This window comes from Prionailurus bengalensis, chromosome B2, assembly GCF_016509475.1.
Source record: "Prionailurus bengalensis isolate Pbe53 chromosome B2, Fcat_Pben_1.1_paternal_pri, whole genome shotgun sequence".
Lineage (NCBI taxonomy): Eukaryota > Metazoa > Chordata > Mammalia > Carnivora > Felidae > Prionailurus > Prionailurus bengalensis.
Window position 1 is genome coordinate 74,733,052 of NC_057349.1, and position 23,211 is coordinate 74,756,262.

The 23,211-nt window shown below is 38.2% G+C and overlaps 1 protein-coding gene across 1 annotated transcript in view; it reads right to left on the reverse strand.

Moving 5' to 3' along the window:
* ME1 (malic enzyme 1) overlaps positions 1-23,211 on the reverse strand; it is a 189,572-nt gene that overhangs the window by 110,641 nt on the left and 55,720 nt on the right. Inside the window, exon 4 of the mRNA XM_043593012.1 lies at positions 2,364-2,439. Coding sequence (XP_043448947.1) covers positions 2,364-2,439 — 76 coding nt within the window. The remainder of the gene's footprint in view (positions 1-2,363; positions 2,440-23,211) is intronic.

Below are 23,211 nucleotides of genomic sequence, written 5' to 3' on the forward strand. Positions count from 1 at the left end.
AAAATTTTTTTTAAATAAATATGACATTCTATTATTTCAAGTCTAAACACCTCTTTCTGAATTTCAAGAACTTTCATAATAATTTGAAATCTGAATTCCACTACATTTCAACATTAACACTTAGCTTTGTTCAGGGCATCCAATTCACTTACTGCACAAAAATACACCATTCTCTTCCTGAACCAGATACTTACATGCATCTCTTCCCTTCCTAAGATAGGATCTTCTTCCCTTTGTAATTATCCAAAGCTAAATCTAAGTTCCAATTTTGCTAAAACAATTTGACTGTTTCAGCCTTCTCTGAATGATATTATCCTCTGAATGAATATGGAATTTACAATTTATACCAGTTTACGTACATATTGTCTAATAATTGACTGCCTTTGTTTTATGTGTGCCTTCAACTATACAGTAGAGATGACATCTTATTCTTCAATATTCTATTACATATAAACAGCTGCCATTTAAGTGCCTATTCTGTGTCAGATACTATGCTAGACTTTTAAAATAATAGTAGGTGTAGTTAAGATCAAGAATGTCAGTGAGGGCCTAATATTAAGAGTTGAAAGACTAAAGGTAGGCTACTAATGAAGATAAATATTCAGAGATGAGCTAGGAAAAACATAAAGGTGACTGTATTGCCTAGCTGTTATGATTATATGGATATTAATTATTAATATTAATAGCCATATTAATTAGCCCTCTCTACACTATAACTATTTTCTATATTGACTCATTCTTAAAATCTCTCTAGATTCCAGTTAAATTGTAAGTGTCCTTCTTAGACATTTTATACTTCACAGAATTAACACATTTTGGGGGTAGTTCCTAAGGACAGGATCTGTGGACAGTGCAGTTTACCTTGTGGGAGAAAAGCTAAGGAAGCAACTTAGGTTAAAAAAAAAAAGTGAAAAAATTGGGAAGACTGTAAATCATGAAAAACATTCTGCTTTACAAGTTTGCCTGGTATAAGCCTCAAAGAGCAAAGTGAATCAATTTTAGCCATGACTGCTCAAAAAAAAGATCAGTAAGGGGGTGATGCTTCAGAAGTCATAGCTACATTATCGACAATAGCCAAAGTATGGAAAGAACCCAAATGTCCAATGATGGATGAATGGATAAAGAAGATGTGGTATATATATATACAACAGAGTATTACTCGGCAATCAAAAAGAATGAAATCTTGCCATTTGCAACTACGTGGATGGATCTGGAAGGTATTATGCTAAGTGAAATTAGTCAGAGAAAGACAAAAATCATATGACTTCACTCATAAGAGGACTTTAAGACACAGAACAGATGAACACAAGGGAAGGGAAGCAAAAATAATATAAAAACAAGGAGGGGGACAAAACATAAGAGACTCTTAAATATGGAGAACAAACAGAGGGTTGCTGGAGGGGTTGTGGGAGGGAGGATGGGCCAAATGGGTAAGAGGCATCAAGGAATCTACCCCTGAAATTATTGTTGCACTATATGCTAACTAACTTGGATGTAAATTTTTTTGAATAATAATAAAAATAAATAATTAATTAATTTTAAAAAAAGAAGTCACAGCTGAAGTGCCTCTGGCACCCCTAAAAAGTATCAGTTTGTTCATTCTTACTCCAAAAACATAGCACAAAGTGCTTGGCACGTGGAAGGAAGGAAGGAAGGAAGGAAGGAAGGAAGGAAGGAAGGAAGGAAGGAAGGACAGACGAACAAGAGCCAAGGCAGGGACAAGTACTTCTCACATTCCTGAGACAAGGAAGGTGACAGCGTCCATGTCCAAGAGCAAGGGCTCTGAGGCCTGCATGCACCTTCCAACTGCCACCCTGCACTACTGTGGAGCACACTCCCCTTTCCTTTCCTCACTGAATTATTGTGATCATTGTAAGTTAATCCAGGTAGTGTCTCGCACTGAAAGCTACTAAATGCTGGATACTATTCTTATTTTATTTTCATTAGCTCACTCACAGAGGAAAGTCAGATGAGCTACTTAAGGTCACAATGGTAAAGGAAATGGTAAAGGAAATGGATTTTTTGTCTACCTGTGTTCCTCTTAGTGGATGATTAAACCCAACAAATGTGAAAAAGGATTTTGCTTAAAGAAATTCAGAGGCAACTTCAACATTTATTCAACACTTATCATTTATAATAAACAAAGAAATACTAAGAACTTAGATAAAAAATAATGGGGAAACTTAGTCTCTAAATGGTATCAGGATAAAATTAATCCAGTATGCAAAAATTAAAGGAATATAAATTAGGTGACATTCACTAGAAAAGCTAGTGAATGCTATCTGATATCATGAAAATTGTCAGCATGTTACAGGATAGAAAAAAGAACAAATTTGCCATAGTAGAAAAATTGGATAACTTACCTTGATGACATCTTCTGGCCACGCATTAAGAACTGAAGCAATATGCCCTTGGTCATGGATACTAATAAAGAGACCCCTGACAGAAAAAAAAAAAAAAGGTAGTTTTAATTTACTTCAGACTTGTGAAACTACCATGAATATTTAAAATTTTTTTCAAATTTGTTTGATACACCTCCATTTTTATCAAACTAGTGAAAATTATTTCCTTACACATTTAAAAGCTAGGAATCTTATAAATTAGGGAGAAATTACCTTAAATAATGTATTGACATTAAAGGTAGATTATAATAATAAAGGTTCATTCTTATTATATATTCTTAAGATTTTGTTAAAGAAGCATTCACTCTTTTATATACAGAGAATTAAATAGCATTATCAATTCCACTCATAGATTTATTTAGGCTTTCATTAAATAATATACGTAAAAGCACTTAGAAAAAGATGAAGTATATGTAAACAGGCATTTTCAGTATACACGCCACTTGATTACATAGTCACAGTGTGAAGATGAAAGCCTGTATTGGAGTGACTGGTGTCACTGACTGGCTGGAGTGACTGACGAATGCTGGGCACTCCTTTTGTGTGAAACTTACTTGATTTTTTTTTTTTTAAGTTCAAATACCCAAGTTACAATTCTTTGATTTGCAGTCTTAGTTGCTGTTTTCAACTCTGTTAAGACTCAATTGAAGTCTTGAACACTGCCTCTCCTGCCTCCCATTTCCTATGAAAACTTAACAACTAACTGAAAATTAAAATTAAAAATGAAGTTCAATATCTTAATCTCATTTAAAAGCTTTACTTTAGTATTATTAAATGTAACTCAAATACAGAGAGCCAGATACAACCAATGTACAGCTTAGTGAATTTTTATAAGGCAACCACCCTTGTACATAATAGCATTTAAGCAGAGAGAGCCTTGTAGGCATCCCACAAACCCTCCACATGTTTCTCCCAATCAAAACCCTCCTCCCCTCCTAAGAGTACCAACTGTCCCAACTTTTATGGTCTCTTTTCTTTAACTTATAGTTCTATCATCCAAATGAAAAGCCATCTCTAGACACAATTTGTCTTCTAAAGTTTCCCATAATCTGAATTTTGCTGATTAAATTCCTATGGTATAGATTAACAAATTACTCTTTCTTCTGTATTTCTTGAGAAATTGGTAATTGAATTTAAAGGCTTAATGAGATTCGTGTCCATTTTTTATAAGACACTTCATAGTTGGGTGTTATCAGAAGATGCATAGTATTATCACCAGCTAGACCTCAAGACTTGATCCTTCCTGTCCACCTGCTTGTACTCACTGACATTTGTCCTCTATTTTTCCTTACCTCTTCTTTCCCGCTTATCTCTTAACTGAGGCAAATGGGAAGTAAAACTTTCTCTTGAGCAACAGAGCCTATCCTGACCAGCCGGCCCAGACTACCCAGACTAGTGTGGATTTAACCCGACTCACACCTGAGCGGATGGATCCTGGAATGACCTCCAGAGTGACCAACAACTACCTTTATCTTGTTCTAATACTAGAATCTCTGCCCAGGGAGGAGGCACAAGCTCCATTTACATAACACACAATGTATGTATAGACATGGTTCCTTAAGGCACATGCATGACCTTATGCTTGCCTCTACATACAATGATGACAAGGCAGCCCTGTCTAAATACTCATCCTAACTCTAAACAAAAGAAACCCAACCACCCTTGCTCAGGAGTCATGGCTTTGGAAGCCATTCCCCATGATCTCCTTATTTGCTGCAAATAAAGTACTTTGTGAGATAACCTAACCCAGTGCAGTTTCTGATGCACAAACGAGCAAACTCACATTGGTTCAGTTACAGTATCTTGCAGTGTTTTGTGTGATTGCCACAGCTGCTAATGCTTAATATCTAAATTCATTAATTCATTAGGGATTACAATGGAATATTCCAATTCTGTCAATCATTCCTCATTTGCTGAAACTCTTCTTTAAAGAGAAATTTCACCACACCTATTGTTTGGTTACCCAATGGTAAAGCTGATAAAAAAGCTGGATTCTTCCTCTTTACTTACCAGTTTTATTTTAATGTTTATTTATTTATTTTGAGAGAGAGAGAGAAAGAGAGAGAGAGTGCGTGTGTGTGCGCGCGCGCGCACGTGCATGCGTGCACTAGTGGACAAGGGGCAGAGGGTGAGGGAAAGAGAATCCCAAGTAGATTCTGCACTGTCAGGGCCAAGCCCAATGCGGGGCTCAATCTCACAAACCGTCAGATCATGACCTGAGCAAGATCAAGATCAAGAGTTGGATGCTTAGGGGTGCCTGAGTGGCTCAGGTGGTCAAGCATCCACCTTTGGCTCAGGTCACGAGCTCTCTTTTGGAAGTTCAAGCCCCACACCGGGCTCTGTGCTGATAGCTTGGAGCCTAGAACCTGCTTCAGATTCTGTGTTTCTCTCTCCCTCTCTGCCCCTCCCCTGCTCGCGCTCTGTCTCTCTCAAAAATAAACATTAAAAAAATAATAAAAAAATAAATGAGTTGGATGCTTAACTGACTGAGCCACCTATGCACCCCTTTATTTACCAGTTTTTGAAATAAAGAGGCCATTTGCTAGAATCCTTCAAGAATTTCCACTAAAGTGTGTGTGTGTGTGTGTGTGTGTGTGTGTGTGTGTGACCAAAATAAACTCATGGATTTAAACATATTTGATGTGTTTTAATCCATCACAGTTACTTTCTTTATTGATACTAAAATTGTCCCATACTTAGTCAGTGGAAGACTCTTCATGTTGGCCTGAGTCCTTTTGATATGACTATAGTTTTGGACAGCTTCCTTGATCTTGGTTATGACAAAATGTTCCTTTTTGTCTCTAAAAGGTCTGCCCAAGGCCCATGAGCCATTTCTTTAAGAATCCCTGTTTTCTTCTAGTAGAAAATGATATTTCAAGACCACAATCCAGGAAATAGACTTCCCTCCTGCTATTGGTTGGTTAAAGTACTGTTATAGAAAATTAAAAACATCGTTAAGATTCACTTCCTACTTATGGCCAGAAATCTCAATTTGGCACTTTTTTTAAGTTTATTTATTTGAGTAATATCTACACGCAATACAGGGCTTGAACTCACAACCACATGATCAAGAGCCATACATTCATCCATCTAAATCAGCCAGGTGCCCCAAATTGGCACTCTTCTTCTGTAAAATTTACCACTATGATTTCCTAGCAAATTCAACTTAGCAGTCTCTGAGAGGGCCATTTCACACTTTTTCTTTTCCCCTCACCTCCTACACCCATCTCCCTCTCTCAGCTGATGAGCAAATCTTCTTAGATCTAACAAGGTGAAAACTGCCTCATCTCTCTAATATAAACTCCACTAACCCATCTGCATCTTTTAAAATAGATTTTTTTTTAGCAGTTTTACGTTCACAGCAAAATTAGGCAGAAGTTATAGAGATTTCTCATAAACTTCCTGCCTCCCCTCCACATGACTACTGGCCTCCTCACCCCCACCCTCCCCACCGACAACATCCTTCACACCACAGTGGACACTAACACATCATTACCACCCAGAGTACATGGTTTCCATTAGGGTTCACTCTTAGTGTTGTACATTCTGTGGGTTTGGACATATTTACAGTGATATGTAGTCACAATCGTAGTATCATACAGAGTAGATTCACGGCTCTGAATGTCCTCTCTGTTCTACCTATTTATCCTTCCCTCTCAAGCCCCCAGCCACCACTGATCTTTTTACTGTTTCCGAAGTTTTCCCTTGTCTAAAATGTCATATAGCTGAAATCATACAGTTTACAATCTTTTCAGATTGGCTTCTTTCACTTAGTAAAAAGTTCCTCCATGTCTTTTCATGGCTTCATAGCTCATTTCTTTTTAACACTGAGTAATATTCCATTGTCTGAATATACCACAGTTTGTTTACCCATCCACCTACTGAAGGACATATTGGTTGCTCCCAAGTTCTGGCAATTATGATAAAGCTATTAAAAACTTTTGTGTGCAGGTTTTTGTGCAGACATAAGTTTTTAATTCCTTTGGGTAAATATCAGTAATGCAATTACTGGATTGTATGATAAGAGGAGGTTTTAAGAACTCACAAACTGTTTTCCAAAGTAGCTGTATTGTTTTGCCTTCCCACCGGAAATGAATGAGAGTTCCTATTGCTCTATATCCTGACCAGTACTTGGGTGTTGTCAGTGTTCCAGATTTTGTCATTCTAATAAACGTGTAGTGGTAGCTCACTATTGTTTTAGTTTGTATTTCCCTGATGACGTGAAATGTGGAGTATCTCTTAACATGCTTATTTGCCATTAATATATCTTCTTTGGTGAGGTGACTGTCAAGGTCTTTGGCCCATTTTTAAATTGGGTTGTTTCCTTATGATTGATTTTTTAAGAGTTATTTGTATATTTGGGATAATGTCCTTTGTCAGATATACCTCTTGCAAATATTTTTTCCAAATATGTGGCTTGTCTTTTCATTCTCATCACAGTGTCTTTTTTTAAGTAAACTCACTGCCAATGTGGGGCTCAAAATCACACCCAAAGATCAAAAGTTGCATAGTCTACCAACTGAGCCAGTCACCCCGACAGTATCTTTCAGCAAGCAGAAATTTTATGGGGCGCTTGGATGGCTCAGTCAGTTGAGCGTCCGACTTCAGCTCAGGTCATGATCTCGCAGTCCATGAGCTTAAGCCCCATGTCAAGCTCTGTGCTGACAGCTCAGAGCCTGGAGCCTGCTTCAGATTCTGTGTCTCCCTCTCTCTCTCTCTGCCCCTCCCCTGCTCGCACTCTGTCTCTCAAAATTAAATAAACATTTTAAAAAATTTTTTAAGCAAAAGAAAGCAGAAATTTTAAATTTTAATGAAGTACAGCTCATCCATTATTTCTTTCAGTGGATTGTGCCTGTGGTGTTGTATCTAAAAAGTCATTGCCATAACTGAGGTCACCTAGATTTTCTCCTATGTTATCTTCTAGGAATTTTATAGTTTTATGTTTTACATTTAGGTTTGTGATCCATTTTAAGTTAATTTTTGTGAGAGATATAAAGTCTGCCTAGATTCATCTTTTTGCACGTGGATGTCCAGTTGTTCCAGCACCATTTATTGAAAAGACTACATTTTATCCATTGTGTTGCTCTGAATTTCTGCCTTCCCTCCTGTTACAGTGGAAGAAATTTCCTATTGCCAAGGCCAACCTCTCACCTGCACTCTAGATTCTACTCCATCACAGCTTTTCAAGGGCTTCATTCCTACAATTATCCCATCTCTATGCTATACCATCACTTTCTCTACTGGATCATTCTTACTTGCATAACAACCTGCCTTAATATTATCTATCTTCTGAAAAGACTGGGTTTTGTCCTCTACTCTCCTCTCTTCAGAGCAAAACCCTTCAAAGATTGATGTATTCTTTTTTATTTTTTTTAGAGCTAATTGTCTTTATTTTTTTATTTTTATTTTTTTTAATTTTTTCAATATATGAAGTTTATTGTTAAATTGATTTCCATACAACACCCAGTGCTCATCCCAAAAGGTGCCCTCTTCAATACCCATCACCCACCCTTCCCTCCCTCCCACCCCCCATCAACCCTCAGTTTGTTCTCAGTTTTTAAGAGTCTCTTATGCTTTGGCGCTCTCCCCCTCTAACTTCCTTTTTATTTCCCTTCCCCTCCCCCACGGGTTTCTGTGAAGTTTCTCAGGATCCACATAAGAATGAAAACATATGGTATCTGTCTTTCTCTGTATGGTTTATTTCACTTAGCATAACAATCTCCAGTTCCATCCATGTTGCTAAATTCTTTCTGATTGCCACGTAGTACTCCATTATGTATATAAACCACAATTTCTTTATCCATTCATCAGTTGATGGACATTTAGGCTCTTTCCATAATTTGGCTATTGTTGAGAGTGCTGCTATAAACACTGGGGTACAAGTGCCTCTATGCATCAGTACTCCTGTATCCCTTGGATAAATTCCTAGCAGTGCTATTGCTGGGTCATAGGGTAGGTCTATTTTTAATTTTTTGAGGAAGCTCCACACTGTTTTGCAGAGCGGCTGCACCAATTTGCATTCCCACCAACAGTGTAAGAGGGTTCCCGTTTCTCCACATCCTCTCCAACATCTATAGTCTCCTGATTTGTTCATTTTGGCCACTCTGACTGGCGTGAGTTGATATCTGAGTGTGGTTTTGATTTGTATTTCCCTGAGGAGGAGCGACGTTGAGCATCTTTTCATGTGCCTGTTGGCCATCCGGATGTCTTCTTTAGAGAAGTTCTATTCATGTTTTCTGCCCATTTCTTCACTGGGTTATTTGTTTTTCGGGTGTGGAGTTTGGTGAGCTCTTTATAGATTTTGGATACTAGCCCTTTGTCCGATATGTCATTGGCAAATATCTTTTCCCATTCCGTTGGTTGCCTTTTAGTTTTGTTGGTTGTTTCCTTTGCTGTGCAGAAGCTTTTTATCTTCATAAGGTCCCAGTAATTCACTTTTGCTTTTAATTCCCTTGCCTTTGGGGATGTGTCGAGTAAGAGATTGCTACGGCTGAGGTCAGAGAGGTCTTTTCCTGCTTTCTCCTCTAAGGTTTTGATGGTGTCCTGTCTCACATTTAGGTCCTTTATCCATTTTGAGTTTATTTTTGTGAATGGTGTGAGAAAGTGGTCTAGTTTCAACCTTCTGCATGTTGCTGCCAGTTCTCCCAGCACCATTTGTTAAAGAGGCTGTCTTTTTTCCATTGGATGTTCTTTCCTGCTTTGTCAAAGATGAGTTGGCCATATGTTTGTGGGTCTAGTTCTGGGGTTTCTATTCTATTCCATTGGTCTATGTGTCTGTTTTTGTGCCAATACCATGCTGTCTTGATGATGACAGCTTTGTAGTAGAGGCTAAAGTCTGGGATTGTGATGCCTCCTGCTTTGGTCTTCTTCTTCAAAATTACTTTGGCTATTTGGGGCCTTTTGTGGTTCCATACAAATTTTAGGATTGCTTGTTCTAGCTTCGAGAAGAATGCTGGTGCAATTTTGATAGGGATTGCATTGAATGTGTAGATAGCTTTGGGTAGTATTGACATTTTGACAATATTTATTCTTCCAATACATGAGCATGGAATGTTTTTCCATTTCTTTATATCTTCTTCAATTTCCTTCATAAGCTTTCTATAGTTTTCAGCATACAGATCTTTTACATCTTTGGTTAGATTTATTCCTAGGTATTTTATACTTCTTGGTGCAACTGTGAATGGGATCAGTTTCTTTATTTGTCTTTCTGTTGCTTCATTATTAGTGTATAAGAATGCAACTGATTTCTGTACATTGACTTTGTATCCTGCAACTTTGCTAAATTCATGTATCAGTTCTAGCAGACTTTTGGTGGAATCTATCGGATTTTCCATGTATAATATCATGTCATCTGCAAAAAGTGAAAGCTTAACTTCATCTTTGCCAATTTTGATGCCTTTGATTTCCTTTTGTTGTCTGACTGCCGATGCTAGAACTTCCAACACTATGTTAAACAACAGCGGTGAGAGTGGACATCCTTGTCGTGTCCCTGATCTCAGGGAGAAAGCTCTCAGTTTTTCCCCACTGAGGATGATGTTAGCTGTGGGCTTTTCATAAGTGGCTTTAATGATCTTTAAGTATGTTCCTTCTATCCTGACTTTCTTGAGGGTTTTTATTAAGAAAGGGTGCTGAATTTTGTCAAATGCCTTTTCTGCATCGATTGACAGGATATGGTTCTTATCTTTTCTTTTATTAATGTGATGTATCACGTTGATTGATTTGCGAATGTTGAACCAGCCCTGCATCCCAGGAATGAATCCCACTTGATCATGGTGAATAATTCTTTTTATATGCTGTTGAATTCGATTTGCTAGTATCTTATTGAGAATTTTTGCATCCATATTCATCAGGGATATTGGCCTGTAGTTCTCTTTTTTTACTGGGTCTCTGTCTGGTTTAGGAATCAAAGTAATACTGGCTTCATAGAATGAGTCTGGCAGTTTTCCTTCCCTTTCTATTTCTTGGAATAGCTTGAGAAGGATAGGTATTATCTCTGCTTTAAACGTCTGGTAGAACTCCCCTGGGAAGCCATCTGGTCCTGGACTCTTATTTGTTGGGAGATTTTTGATGACTGATTCAATTTCTTCGCTGGTTATGGGTCTGTTCAAGCTTTCTATTTCCTCCTGATTGAGTTTTGGAAGAGTGTGGGTGTTTAGGAATTTGTCCATTTCTTCCAGGTTGTCCAGTTTGTTGGCATATAATTTTTCATAGTATTCCCTGATAATTGCTTGTATCTCTGAGGGATTGGTTGTAATAATTCCATTTTCATTCATGATTTTATCTATTTGGGTCATCTCCCTTTTCTTTTTGAGAAGCCTGGCTAGAGGTTTATCAATTTTGTTTATTGTTTCCAAAAACCAACTCTTCTTTCGTTGATCTGCTCTACAGTTTTTTTAGATTCTATATTGTTTCTTTCTGCTCTGATCTTTATTATTTCTCTTGTTCTGCTGGATTTAGGCTGTCTTTGCTGTTCTGCTTCTAGTTCCTTTAGGTGTGCTGTTAAATTTTGTATTTGGGATTTTTCTTGTTTCTTGAGATAGGCCTGGATTGCAATGAATTTTCCTCTCAGGAATGCCTTCACTGCATCCCAAAGCGTATGGATTGTTGTATTTTCATTTTCATTTGTTTCCATATATTTTTTAATTTCTTCTCTAATTGCCTGGTTGACCCACTCATTCGTTAGTAAGATGTTCTTTAACCTCCATTCTTTTGGCGGTTTTCCAGACTTTTTCTTGTGGTTGATTTCAAGCTTCATAGCATTGTGGTCTGAAAGTATGCATGGTATGATTTCAATTCTTGTATACTTATGAAGGGCTGTTTTGTGACCCAGTATGTGATCTATCTTGGAGAATGTTCCATGTGCACTCGAGAAGAAAGTATATTCTGTTGCTTTGGGATGCAGAGTTCTAAATATATCTGTCAAGTCCATCTGATCCAATGTATCATTTAGGGCCCTTGTTTCTTTATTGACCGTGTGTCTAGATGATCTATCTATTTCTGTAAGGGGAGTGTTAAAGTCCCCTGCAATTACCACATTCTTATCAATAAGGTTGCTTATGTTTGTGAGTAATTGTTTTATGTATTTGGGGGCTCCTGTATTCAGCGCATAGACATTTATAATTGTTAGCTTTTCCTGATGGATAGACCCTGTGATTATTATATAATGCCCTTCTTCATCTCTTGTTACAGCCTTTAATTTAAAGTCTAGTTTGTCTGATGTAAGTATGGTTACTTCAGCTTTCTTTTGACTTCCAGTGGCATGATAAATAGTTCTCCATCCCCTCACTCTCAATCTAAAGGTGTCCTTAGGTCTAAAATGAGTCTCTTGTAGACAGCAAATAGATGGGTCTTTTTTTTTTATCCATTCTAATACCCTATGTCTTTTGGTTGGCGCATTTAGTTCATTTACATTCAGTGTTTTTATAGAAAGATATGGGTTTAGAGTCATTGTGATGTCCATAGGTTTCATGCTTGTAGCAATGTCTCTGGTACTTTGTCCCACAGGATCCCCCTTAAGATCTCTTGTAGGGCTAGTTTAGTGGTGATGAATTCCTTCAATTTTTGTTTGTTTGGGAAGACCTTTATCTCTCCTTCTATTCTAAATGACAGACTTGCTGGATAAAGGATTCTCGGCTGCATATTTTTTTCTGTTCATCACATTGAAGATCTCCTGCCATTCCTTTCTGGCCTTCCAAGTTTCAGTAGAGAGATCGGTCACGAGTCTTATAGGTCTCCCTTTATATGTTAGAGCACGTTTATCTCTAGCTACTTTCAGAATTTTCTCTTTATCCTTGTATTTTGCCAGTTTCACTATGATATGTTGTGCAGAAGATCGATTCAAGTTACGTCTGAAGGGAGTTCTCTGTGCCTCTTGGATTTCAATGCCTTTTCCTTCCCCAGATCCGGGAAGTTCTCAGCTATTATTTCAAGTACACCTTCAGCACCTTTCCCTCTCTCTTCCTCCTCTGGAATACCAATTATGCATATATTATTTCTCTTTAGTGCATCACTTAGTTCTCTAATTTTCCCCTCATACTCCTGGATTTTTTTATCTCTCTTTTTCTCAGCTTCTTCTTTTTCCATAATTTTATCTTCTAGTTCACCTATTCTCTCCTCTGCCTCTTCAATCCGAGCCATGGTTGTCTCCATTTTATTTTGCAGCTCATTGATAGGATTTTTTAGCTCCTCCTGGCTGCTCCTTAGTCTCTTGATCTCTGTAGCAATAGATTCTCTGCTGTCCTTTATACTGTTTTCAAGCCCAGCGATTAATTTTATGACTATTATTCTAAATTCACTTTCTGTTATATTGTTTAAATCGTTTTCGATCAGTTCGTTAGCTGCTGTTATTTCCTGGACGGTTTTTTGAGGGGAATTCTTCAGTTTTGTCATTTTGGATAGTCCCTGGAGTGGTGCAGAACTGCAGGGCACTTTCCCTGTGCTGTCTTGAATAACTTGCGTTGGTGGGGGCGGCCACAGTCAGACCTGATGTCTGCCCCCAGCCCACCGCTGGGGCCACAGTCACACTGTTGTGTGCCTTCTCTTCCCCTCTCCTAGGGGCGGGATTCACTGTGGGGTGGCGTGGCTCATCTGGGCTACTTGCACACTGCCAGACTTGTGGTGCTGGGGATCTGGCATATTAGTTGGGATGGATCGGCAAGGTGCACAGGGGCGGGAGGGGCAGGCTCAGCTGGCTTTTTCTTTGGAGATCGGCTTCGGGAGGGGCCCTGCGGCGGCACCGGAGGGAGTCAGACCGCCTGAGGGATGGATCTGCAGAAGCACAGCATTGGGTGTTTGCGTGGTGCAAGCAAGTTCCCTGGCAGGAACTGGTTCCCTTTGGGATTTTGGCTGGGGGATGGGCGAGGGAGATGGCGCTGTTGAGCGCCTTTATTCCCCACCAATCTGGGCTCTGTTGTCCGGGGCTCAACAACTCTCCCTCCCTTTGTCCTCCAGCCTTCCCGCTTTCCAAGCAGAGCTGTTAGCTTATAACCTTCCAGATGTTAAGTCCCTCTTGCTGTCAGAACACACTCCGTCTGGCTCCTCCGCTTTTGCCAGCCAGACTCGGGGGCTCTGCTTGGCCGGCGGGCTGCCCCTCCGCCCCGGCTCCCTCCCGCAAGTCTGTGTATCGCGCCGCTTTTCCGCCCTTCCTACCCCTCTTCCATGGGCCTCTCATCTGTGCTTGGCTCCAGAGACTCCATTCTGCTAATGTTCTGGCGGTTTTCTGGGTTATTTAGGCAGGTGTAGGTGGAATCTAAGTGATCAGCAGGATGCGCGGTGAGCCCAGCGTCCTCCTACGCCGCCATCTTCCAAGACTGATGTATTCTTACTGTCTCTATTTTCTTACCTCCCATTCTGTCTTCAATCTACTAATAAGCCTTTTTTTCCCTCACTTCTCCACCAAAACAACTCTTACCAAAGTCACTAACAACTCACATCTGACTGCAGGCAAAGGTCAATGCTCAATTCTCATCTTACTTGACTTCTCAACTGTGTTTGATGTGACATTAAATAGTATGTTCATAATGATGACTCTCAGACTTCTGTCTTCAACCTAGACCACTTCCTTGAGCTCCAAACTATGTATTTAGCCAACTACTTAACTCCTCTAATCATTCAGGCCTCAACTCTCAGCTGAGTTCCTCAAACAGGTCTTTTCTGATAACAGCAATTAAAGTACCTCCACGCTAACATTTTGATCATCTTCACAATACTTCCAAGTATCTGAAACGATCTTATTTTTTCACATTTACTATGTCTCCTCCTTGCCACCACCACCCCCAATATACATATACACACAATGCAATGAGTTCCTTAAGTACAAACTCTATTTTTCTCACATTAGTAACTCCAATGTCTTTATGCTAGCACATAGTATATGTCCAACAATACGTGCTGATGATAGTACTGAAAAAATAAGTCTTCTATAACCAAAATTCTTAAAGTACAGAAAACATGAAATAAGCCCAGATTTACACTGACTTATTAAATAACCAAAAGTTATAGTGTGATAGTAAGTGCTAAAGGCAGATTACTGATGATTGTCTGACTCAACGAAAACATTAATTTGCCAAGTTGGCACTAAATTATATCCTTTCCTGGGTTTTCTTTTTTTTTCTTTTCTTTTCTTTTTTTCTTTTTTTTTTTGCTATTTCACATGAATTTATTTTGTTTCTCCAAAATAAGAATAAGCTCTGTATTAGTAACATATTTTTTTTGGATCCCTGTCATATCCAACTATGCAATCAACAAGATCTCAATGAATTATTCTAAAATTAAAATGAAATATTTTTGGACTTTTTAAAGAAGTCCAAATTGTTGAATTATCTAAAATGTTCTTGGCAATATATCATTAAGTAATATTTCTTGGGAACTTGTTAGTTATCCAAGGTTTTCCAAGCACCACTAGTCTCAGGAAATAGTATCTTAAAAAAAAACAAAAACAAAAACAAGAGGGACAACGAATGATACTAAAATTTACATAAATTAAATGCCAAGGTTTATTATACAAAGATATGAGCACGATTTCACTGGGAGATTCATTTAACCACCTGTAATCTCTTGTACTGAGCAGAGATTCATTAGTGGCTAAAGTCCTTACTCTTACAGAGAGCTCAATAAATGAAGCATCTGTAATGTCCCACCAAATCAAGCATTTTGGGAGAATAATTTGCAAAACTTCATGTAATATCTCCTTGGTCAGAAAACTAATGAGATACCCAAAAATCAGCAGGGCATGACTCATACTTGCTGGGATAGAGTTGAATATAAAACATTAATCCTCAACATATACATATAGTCACATATATACAAATGAAAACTTTAGACCAGAAGGTTATTTATCAATGATATTTTTAAATAAATGGAATTTCAATAAACACTTCTCCACCCATGTTTTTGTTGATCAGTTTATTTAGAATATTTCATTTTTATCCAAAGTATATTAAATATGGAAACTAAAAATACTCATGCTTTTGTGTCTAGTTCATGTAAGAACTAAGATAATTTCAAAATGTGGGTCATTTTCTCATGTACATACTTCAAACTTTTCTCATAACCTCTAACATTGTATATACTACACTCTCAAAAGAGACTTATGAGATAATATTCTTAATTCTTCATGTTGCCTCAGATAAATCCCTAATGAAGTTTATTTCATATCAAAATAGAATTCATATTCTAACATGCAACCCTCTATTATAACTAGGCTTCAATTTTCTTTTGGAAATTAGTTCATGACCCTGCTCCTGACCCAGTGGAGGAGGCAAACACTCTACTATTTTCTATAGGAATCCTCTCTTCCGTTACAGAAGCTCATTTTAATATCTTTTGAAATAAGAAAATTAGACCCCATGTTTTTCACAAATTGTGAGTATGCACTAGTGAGTCCTGGAAGTCAGTGCAAAGTGGAGTCATATCAGCAGATCTGAGCTAATGGGAAAACAAAGTGCTTAAGAAACCTAAGTTCAGGTAAAATGTAGGTCTAATCAAGAAATACCTAGGATAAAGGTACAGAGTTAGGAATCATATGCCTACAGTTGAAAAGAGTAGAATATGGGATGAGCACTGGATGCTATATGTAGGGGATGAATCACTGGAATCTACTCCTGAAATCATTATTGCACTATATGCTGACTAATTTGGATGTAAATTAAAAAATAAATAAATAAAATTATAATTAAAAAAAAGAAAAAAAAACTAGATCAATTTGAAAAAGAAAAGAAAAGAAAAAGAGAATAGCTTGCTAAAGAAGAAAGAAGGCCAAGGGGAAAGCATTCCAAGTTAGTACCCACAATGAAAGAATAGGATGACTAAGAGTCCTGGAAGGAAGGAGGGAAGAAAGGGAAGGGGGAAGGCAAGGGAGAGAGGAAGGAAGGGAGGGAGAGAGGGAAGAAAAGAAAAAAGGAAAGGAAAGGAAGAAAAGGAAATGAAAGAAAAGGAAGAAAAGGAAATGAAAGAAAATAAAGAGAGAAAGAGAAAGAAAGAAAGAAAGAGAAAGAAAGAAAGAAAGAAAGAAAGAAAGAAAGAAAGAAAGAAAGAAAAAGTAAAGACAAGAAAAGAAAACAATTTAAAAGACCACCAGTGTTTCTAAAGCCAAGGGAATTCAAGGGAGGGCAGTATTAAGAAGGCATGGATTAATATTACTTTCCTTCAGTAAATGCTTAGAGGAATTCTAAGTATATTAAAAATTTAACTATTTGAGAGTCAAGTAGCCAACATGATATCTCATCACTATCAATAATTTAGTGCATTTCCTACAAACAAAATATTCTCCTACATAAGTATAATAAAAAAACTAATACTAACACATTACTACCATCTGATTCTCAGACACCATTCATATTATACCATTTGTCCCAATGATGTCCTGCATAACAAAAGTCCAGTTCAAAGTCCTATGTTGTACTTAGTTATCATGATTCTTTAGTCCTCCTCGATGTGGAACATTTCCTCAGTCTTTTGATGACTGTCATGACCTCAATACTTTTAAAGTTACAAGTCAGTATTTTTGTAGAATGTCCCTCAATTTGGGTTTGTGTGGCATTTCCTCATGACTAGATTCAGATTATACATATACTGCAAGAATATCACAGAAGTGACATTGGCTTCTTCTCACTGCATCCTATCAGGTGGCACTGTTCCTGGTCTGTCCCATTATTGGTGATGTTCACTCTGATCACTTGATTAAGGTGATATCTTCCAGGCTTCTTCACTGCAAAGTTACTCTCTCTTCCCTTTGTAATTAACAAGCATTTTATGGGATGATTCTTCAAAACTCCCCATTTCTCTGTCCACTTTTCAATTTATTCATTTATTTATTGATATCAATGTGGGCTCCTGTTCATTACTTTACTCAATAGGTTTTAATCGGTAGCAAATATTTATTTGATGCTCAAAATGTCCCAGATTTAGCCAGAGGGAACCCCTTCAAGCTAGCTGTTTTGTCCTTTTGCCACAAGGACATTCTTTGAGCACTTCCTTACTTTCTGGTACAGATGTCCTCAGCTCATCTTTTAATTATCCTGGCACAGCCCTGGAATCAGTAATTTCTCTAAGGAACTCTGGTTCCTTTTGATGGAAACAGTACTCATATCTGAGTGCTAGATGTGCTCATTGTTACTGGGGTATTGCTGCTCCTAGGACAACTCAATGGACAGAAAAAGAATATATGTATGTACATACATACTTCATACATGTATGTGTATACACATGTATATGAGTATTATACACATATATATTTCTATACCTATGTGTATATATAATACATACATAATATATACATTTCTATACCTATCCATCTCATCTATCTATACACTGAAAACCATATGGTCACACTAACACCCTCAATTCCAATTCAACACCTAAGGGCTCATTCTAGTGTTCTCCCTTCAGTTTTCACACTTACAACAACTTTCTCCTATCGTGAAAAACCTAGCTCCCATTATGCTTAATTTATTTACTTATTTGACCAGTCCTCTTGTATGAAACCAATCCTATCTCCCTTCCCATGCAGACACCCTGCTCACTTCACTAAAGCTCCAATATCTGAAGTAGGCAGCCCTCCTACACAGGTGCCCTCTCCATCCACTGGGGCTCTGACACCCAGCACTGGACCACCCTCCTACAAGGACTCTCCCTTCACCTTGCTTGGCTCTCACACCCTGACTCAGACTGCCCTTCTATGTGGGTGTTCTTAACCCTGCCCAGGCTCCAACACTCCATGCTGGGTCCCCACCCTTTTATTTATTTTTTTAATGTTTATTTTTGAGAGAGAGAGAGAGAGAGAGAGAGAGAGAGCAGGGGAGGGGCAGAGACAGAGAGGGAGACATAGAATCTGAAGCAGGCTCCAGGCTCTGAGCTGTCAGCACACAGCCTGACATGGGCTCGAACTCACAGACCATGAGATCATGACCTGAGCTGACGTCGGATGCTTAACCTATTGAGCCACCAGGTGCCTCCCCTTTTTTTAAATGTAGTCCCCACCCTTTTAATTGGAGACTGAAGCGCCATGAAGTAGAGACAGGACGCAGCCAGACTGCTGCTGTCACCTCTGAGGAACATGACAAAACTGACACTGGATATGTAGAAAGAAGCTATAATTATTCTCGGCTGCTGGAGGAATACCAACCTCGAGTACATCTTTAAGGAATTTTACCTTGGAAGTATTTTCATTTTCATGTCCTCTGTTCATAGTACTTGTGGAAATTATTTTCCTAATTATTTATTTTAGACTTTTGTTTGTTGTAGTTTCCCATTTGTATGTGGTGAAACAAGTGGATTTTTCTCCTTTCAGATTTCTTAACATTTGCTTTAAGCATACAAAATCCTGTCTTATCAATTACTTTTCTCTGTTACCCTTTTTTCTAAAAAAAATCTATCTAAAATTTCAGTATACTCTGTGACATGAGGATTTAATGTCTCACTTCATACTTTTCCAAATGTCACACTTTTGCTGTTACTACACTTTGACCTTGTTAAGGTCTCCTGTCTTTTGACACCTGCTTTTTTTTTCCTTCAAATTATCAGTCGATCCTGACTGAATTTCCTTTTTTTTTTTTTAATGTTTGTTTATTTTTGAGGCGGGGAGGTGCAGAGAGAGAGGGAGACACAGAATCCAAAGCAGGTTCCAGGCTCCAAGCTGTCAGCACAAAGCCCGATGCAGATCTCAAACTCACGAACTACAAGATCATTACCTGAACCCAAGCCAGACGCTTAACTGCTTAACCGGCTGAGCCACCCAGGTGCTCCGTGACTGAATTTCCTTCTTAATACAGCTAGGTTTTATCCATTCCACCAACTAGTCTTAACTCTCATGCTTTCTTCTCTTTCCATCACACCACTTCTGAAAACCTTCAAATCTAAATCAATCCATTTGCCTTTCTTTTCCTCAGGCCCTACTGCCTGTCAATAGGCATGTTTGAATAATGTTTGAAAAGGGCATTCAATCAGGTGTGTTAGATCCATTAAAACCTCAGGTTTCCCATCAATCGATAAATTGATTAAAAAAAGATGTGGCACATATATATGATGAAATATTATTCAGACATAAAAAATAATGAAATCTTGTCATTTGCAATGAGATGGATGGAGCTAGAGAGTATAATGCTAAGTGAAGTTAGTCAGAGAAAGACAAATACCATATGACTTTACTCACACGTGGAATTTAAGAAACAAACTAAAAAAAAAATGAGCAAAGGGAAAAAACAAGAGAGACAAACCAAGAAACACACTTGACTATAGAGAACAAACTGATAGTTACCAGAGGGAAGGGGGGCGGGTGTGAAATAGTTGACAGGGATTAAGAGTATACATCACAATAAGCACAATAAGAGTAATATACAGAATTGTTAAATCACTATATTGTACACCTGATACTAATACAACACTCTATGTCAACTATTGTGGAATTTAAAGATAAAACGAATAATAAAAAAAGAACTCACAGTCTCTCCAGTGTCAGCTAGGTCCTCACAACTCAACATGACTTCCTTAAGTGTCTTCTATTGGCTATTCTTAGATTACTCATTAAAGCTACTTCATATTTCTCCTGTCTCCCATTCCCACCCCTCTACACTATTATCAGATGAGCACACTTTTTTTCTTCACTCTGAAGAAACTTTCAGCTCCTAGTTATCCACCTATAAACTGCTTTCCGTTATTCATTAGTGAGTAAAGTGTCAGTATCACTGTCTTGTGGTCTAGTTTACCCCCATGCTGTCACCTTCTGGCCACTCAGTCCTCTTCATTAAATGCTGGCATTCTCCAGGGTTCAAAAAAAAAGTTTTTTTCACTCTAAGACACAGTGAAGGCTGAGGGATTCTCCTTTGTTCCCCACCTTGGAGTAATTGTTGAGGTTCCCTTTGCCTTAGCTTCAGCTGAATGTCTGATCTATCTCCCTTTTTAGTCCCATCTTTGCTTCTGGCATTTGATCAATTAATTCAGCCTGAGAACTATCCAGTTTTCAACTCTGGATGGTCTTTTAGGAATTCATTTAGGCATCCCTCCAATCCCTCCAGCTCCTCTTCATGGCCAGGCTAGCTTCTAATTGCTTATCAGAGGCAGTTCAAGTGTTACCTTCTCTTGAAACTATTTCCTGACCCACATTCAAGCTGAGTTGGAACCTCTCTGCAATCCCATAGAACCTGGCCATTTTTCTCTATCATAACACTTATCATATTTGTCATATAGTTTTTCACTTTCTTATGTCTGTCCTACCAGATTATGAATTCTTAAAATCAGGAATCCTGCTTTTCTTACAGAAAGAAAAGAAGGAAATAGGGAGTTTTTAGAGAGAATGTAGGTAAGGAGAAAAGAAGGTAGTTCAGATAGGACTATGGCACCAGCTGACCCAACGGTGGCTAACACACTAGTGCCAAAACTGGACTGGAGAACACTCAGGAGCTATGTGGCCCATGTACACACTTTGGTGGAGGGTGGGGGGTTCTTCTGAAAATGACAAGACCAAGGAACAAATAGAAGAAATCAAAATTTAGGGGGAAAGTCCCTAGGAAAGTACTGCAAGAATCAGAGCCAATGCCCCGTTCAAGGACGTGGAATACTGGGGGCCCAAGATATGAGCAGTGTGAGATCTCAGTGTTAATATGGGAGCCACAGATCTTAATGACAGCAAAGGATTTGAGAAATAAGGGGGGAACCAGAGCCACTAGGTCTGAGGAAGAACCATGATTGTTAAGAATACACTAGCTTTGGGGCACCTAGGTGGCTCAGTCGGTTGAGCATTCAACTTCAGCTCAGGTCTGATCTCACCGTTGGGGAGTTCAAGCCCCACATAGGGCTCTGTGCTGATAGTTTAGAGCCTGGAGCCTGCTTCAGATTCTGTGTCTCCCTTTCTCTCTGACCTTCTCCTGCTCACACTCTGTGTCTCTCTCTCTCTCAAAAATAAATAAACATTAAAAAATTAAAAAAAAAAGAATACACTAGCTTTAAGAGAAAAGAAAATAAAGTGGTTTAAGGGCTTCAGTCTGTCTTACTCAGAAATAAAACTACAATGAGACAGAGCCTGTAGATGAGAAGGACTCGGTGGAAGGTGCAAGGGCCAAAGGAAAAGTGACATCCTTGTGACTGATTACCAATTCTAACATAGAAGTAAAAAAAACTTTTTAATTGAGGCCAGAAGAACAAGGTAGATTTCCTATTTCCTCTAGCCAGCTACTTCCAAAAGTAAGGTTTTTCTTTTTTATTATCACATAATATCCTAATATTACTAACATGAGTAATATTTTTCTTGGTGTAACTAGTTGATTTTGTTCTGCGATGATACTCTTGCGAATTTGCTTTGTTTATTGTAGATAATACTTAAAGTTCTATTTCTAGTCAATTCTCCTGAGGAGGGAAAATGTGTGGCGGGCAGATTTCTAAGATGGGCCCCAAGATCTCCCAGCTGCTAGTGTTCACATTCCCACTACCATGCACATGATGGATTTTTCTCTAATTAGGTTATGTCAGAGGACGGAATATGCTTTTGCTCAGGTCAAAATAATCTGACAGTTATTATAGTAAAGTCCCATATATTTTCAATCAAATTAACTTTGGTATAATAACATTTAAACTGATTATACAGAGGTTTTTAAAGGGTCATAAAAGAACAGGGGCACCTCAGTAGCTCAGCCGGTTAGGCATCTGACTCTTAATTTCAGCTCAGGTCATGACCTCACAGGTTCATGGGATTGATGAACCTTCAGGCACTCTCTCTCTCTCCCTCTCTCTGTGGCCCTCCCTGGCTTGCCCACAGGCTCTCTCTCAAAATAAATAAACATAAAAAAAAGAGTCTTAAAAGAACATCAAAGAGGATTTAATGTTTTAAAGGGAAACCATTAAAGGATAAGTTTTAAAAGAATGCAGTAGAGGAAGCACAAAGAGAAAAATATAACCATTTTTAAATATTTATAGGATTATTACAAAAAGTATAAAATCATTATTTGTAAAACTTCTATCAAGAATAAAATTTTAGATAGGGGCGCCTATGTAGCTCAGTCGGTTGAGTGTCTGACTCTTGATTTTGTCTCAGGTCATGATCCCACAGTTCATGGGTTCAGGCCCCACATTAGTCTCCGTGCTAACAGTGTGGAGCCTGCTTGGGATTCTCTCCCTCTCTCTCTGCTCCTCCCCCTCTTGTGCTTGCTCTAAATACATACATACATACATAGTTTAAAAAAAAAGAATCAAGTCTTAGATAAAACACAAGTGACCCATGCTTGCATTTGTAAAGCTGTTCAATATTCAAGTGAATAAATTTAGGAAGATTGTAGAAGATATGAAAGGTTTTCTCTGATAATGGGAGTTAAGGAAATAAAGTAGTTAGTATAGCCAGGTCTTTTCTTAGTCTGTACTACTATTATTCCAATATACTATATGGTGAACAGAAAAGACACAACAAATTTTACAATTTAACTCTGCAAGGGAAAAAACCAATCACCCTTATCTACCTTGGGTTCAGTCCTTTAGAAAATATTTGCTTCCTCTAAACTCCCTTGCAGTAAAGACAGCAGTACCAAAGACACCAGAAATATCTACTGGATGCACTAAAACTCTTTGAATAGGATATTATCGGGAGGAAAATTAAAAATCCCCAGAGCTAAGAAGCAGAAGTTAAAATGAGGAGAAATGGAGAAATGGCCATAGAAGAGTAAACTGCTATTCATAAAAACAAACTAGCACCAATTACTTGCCAAGCATCCATCTTATTTACCCTGTTTGAATTAGCAAAGTCTATCAGAATAGAATAACTACCTAGTCTCACATTGAGGCTGGTATCTCAAGTTTCCTTCCAAAATTATAAATAGCAAAACAGTAA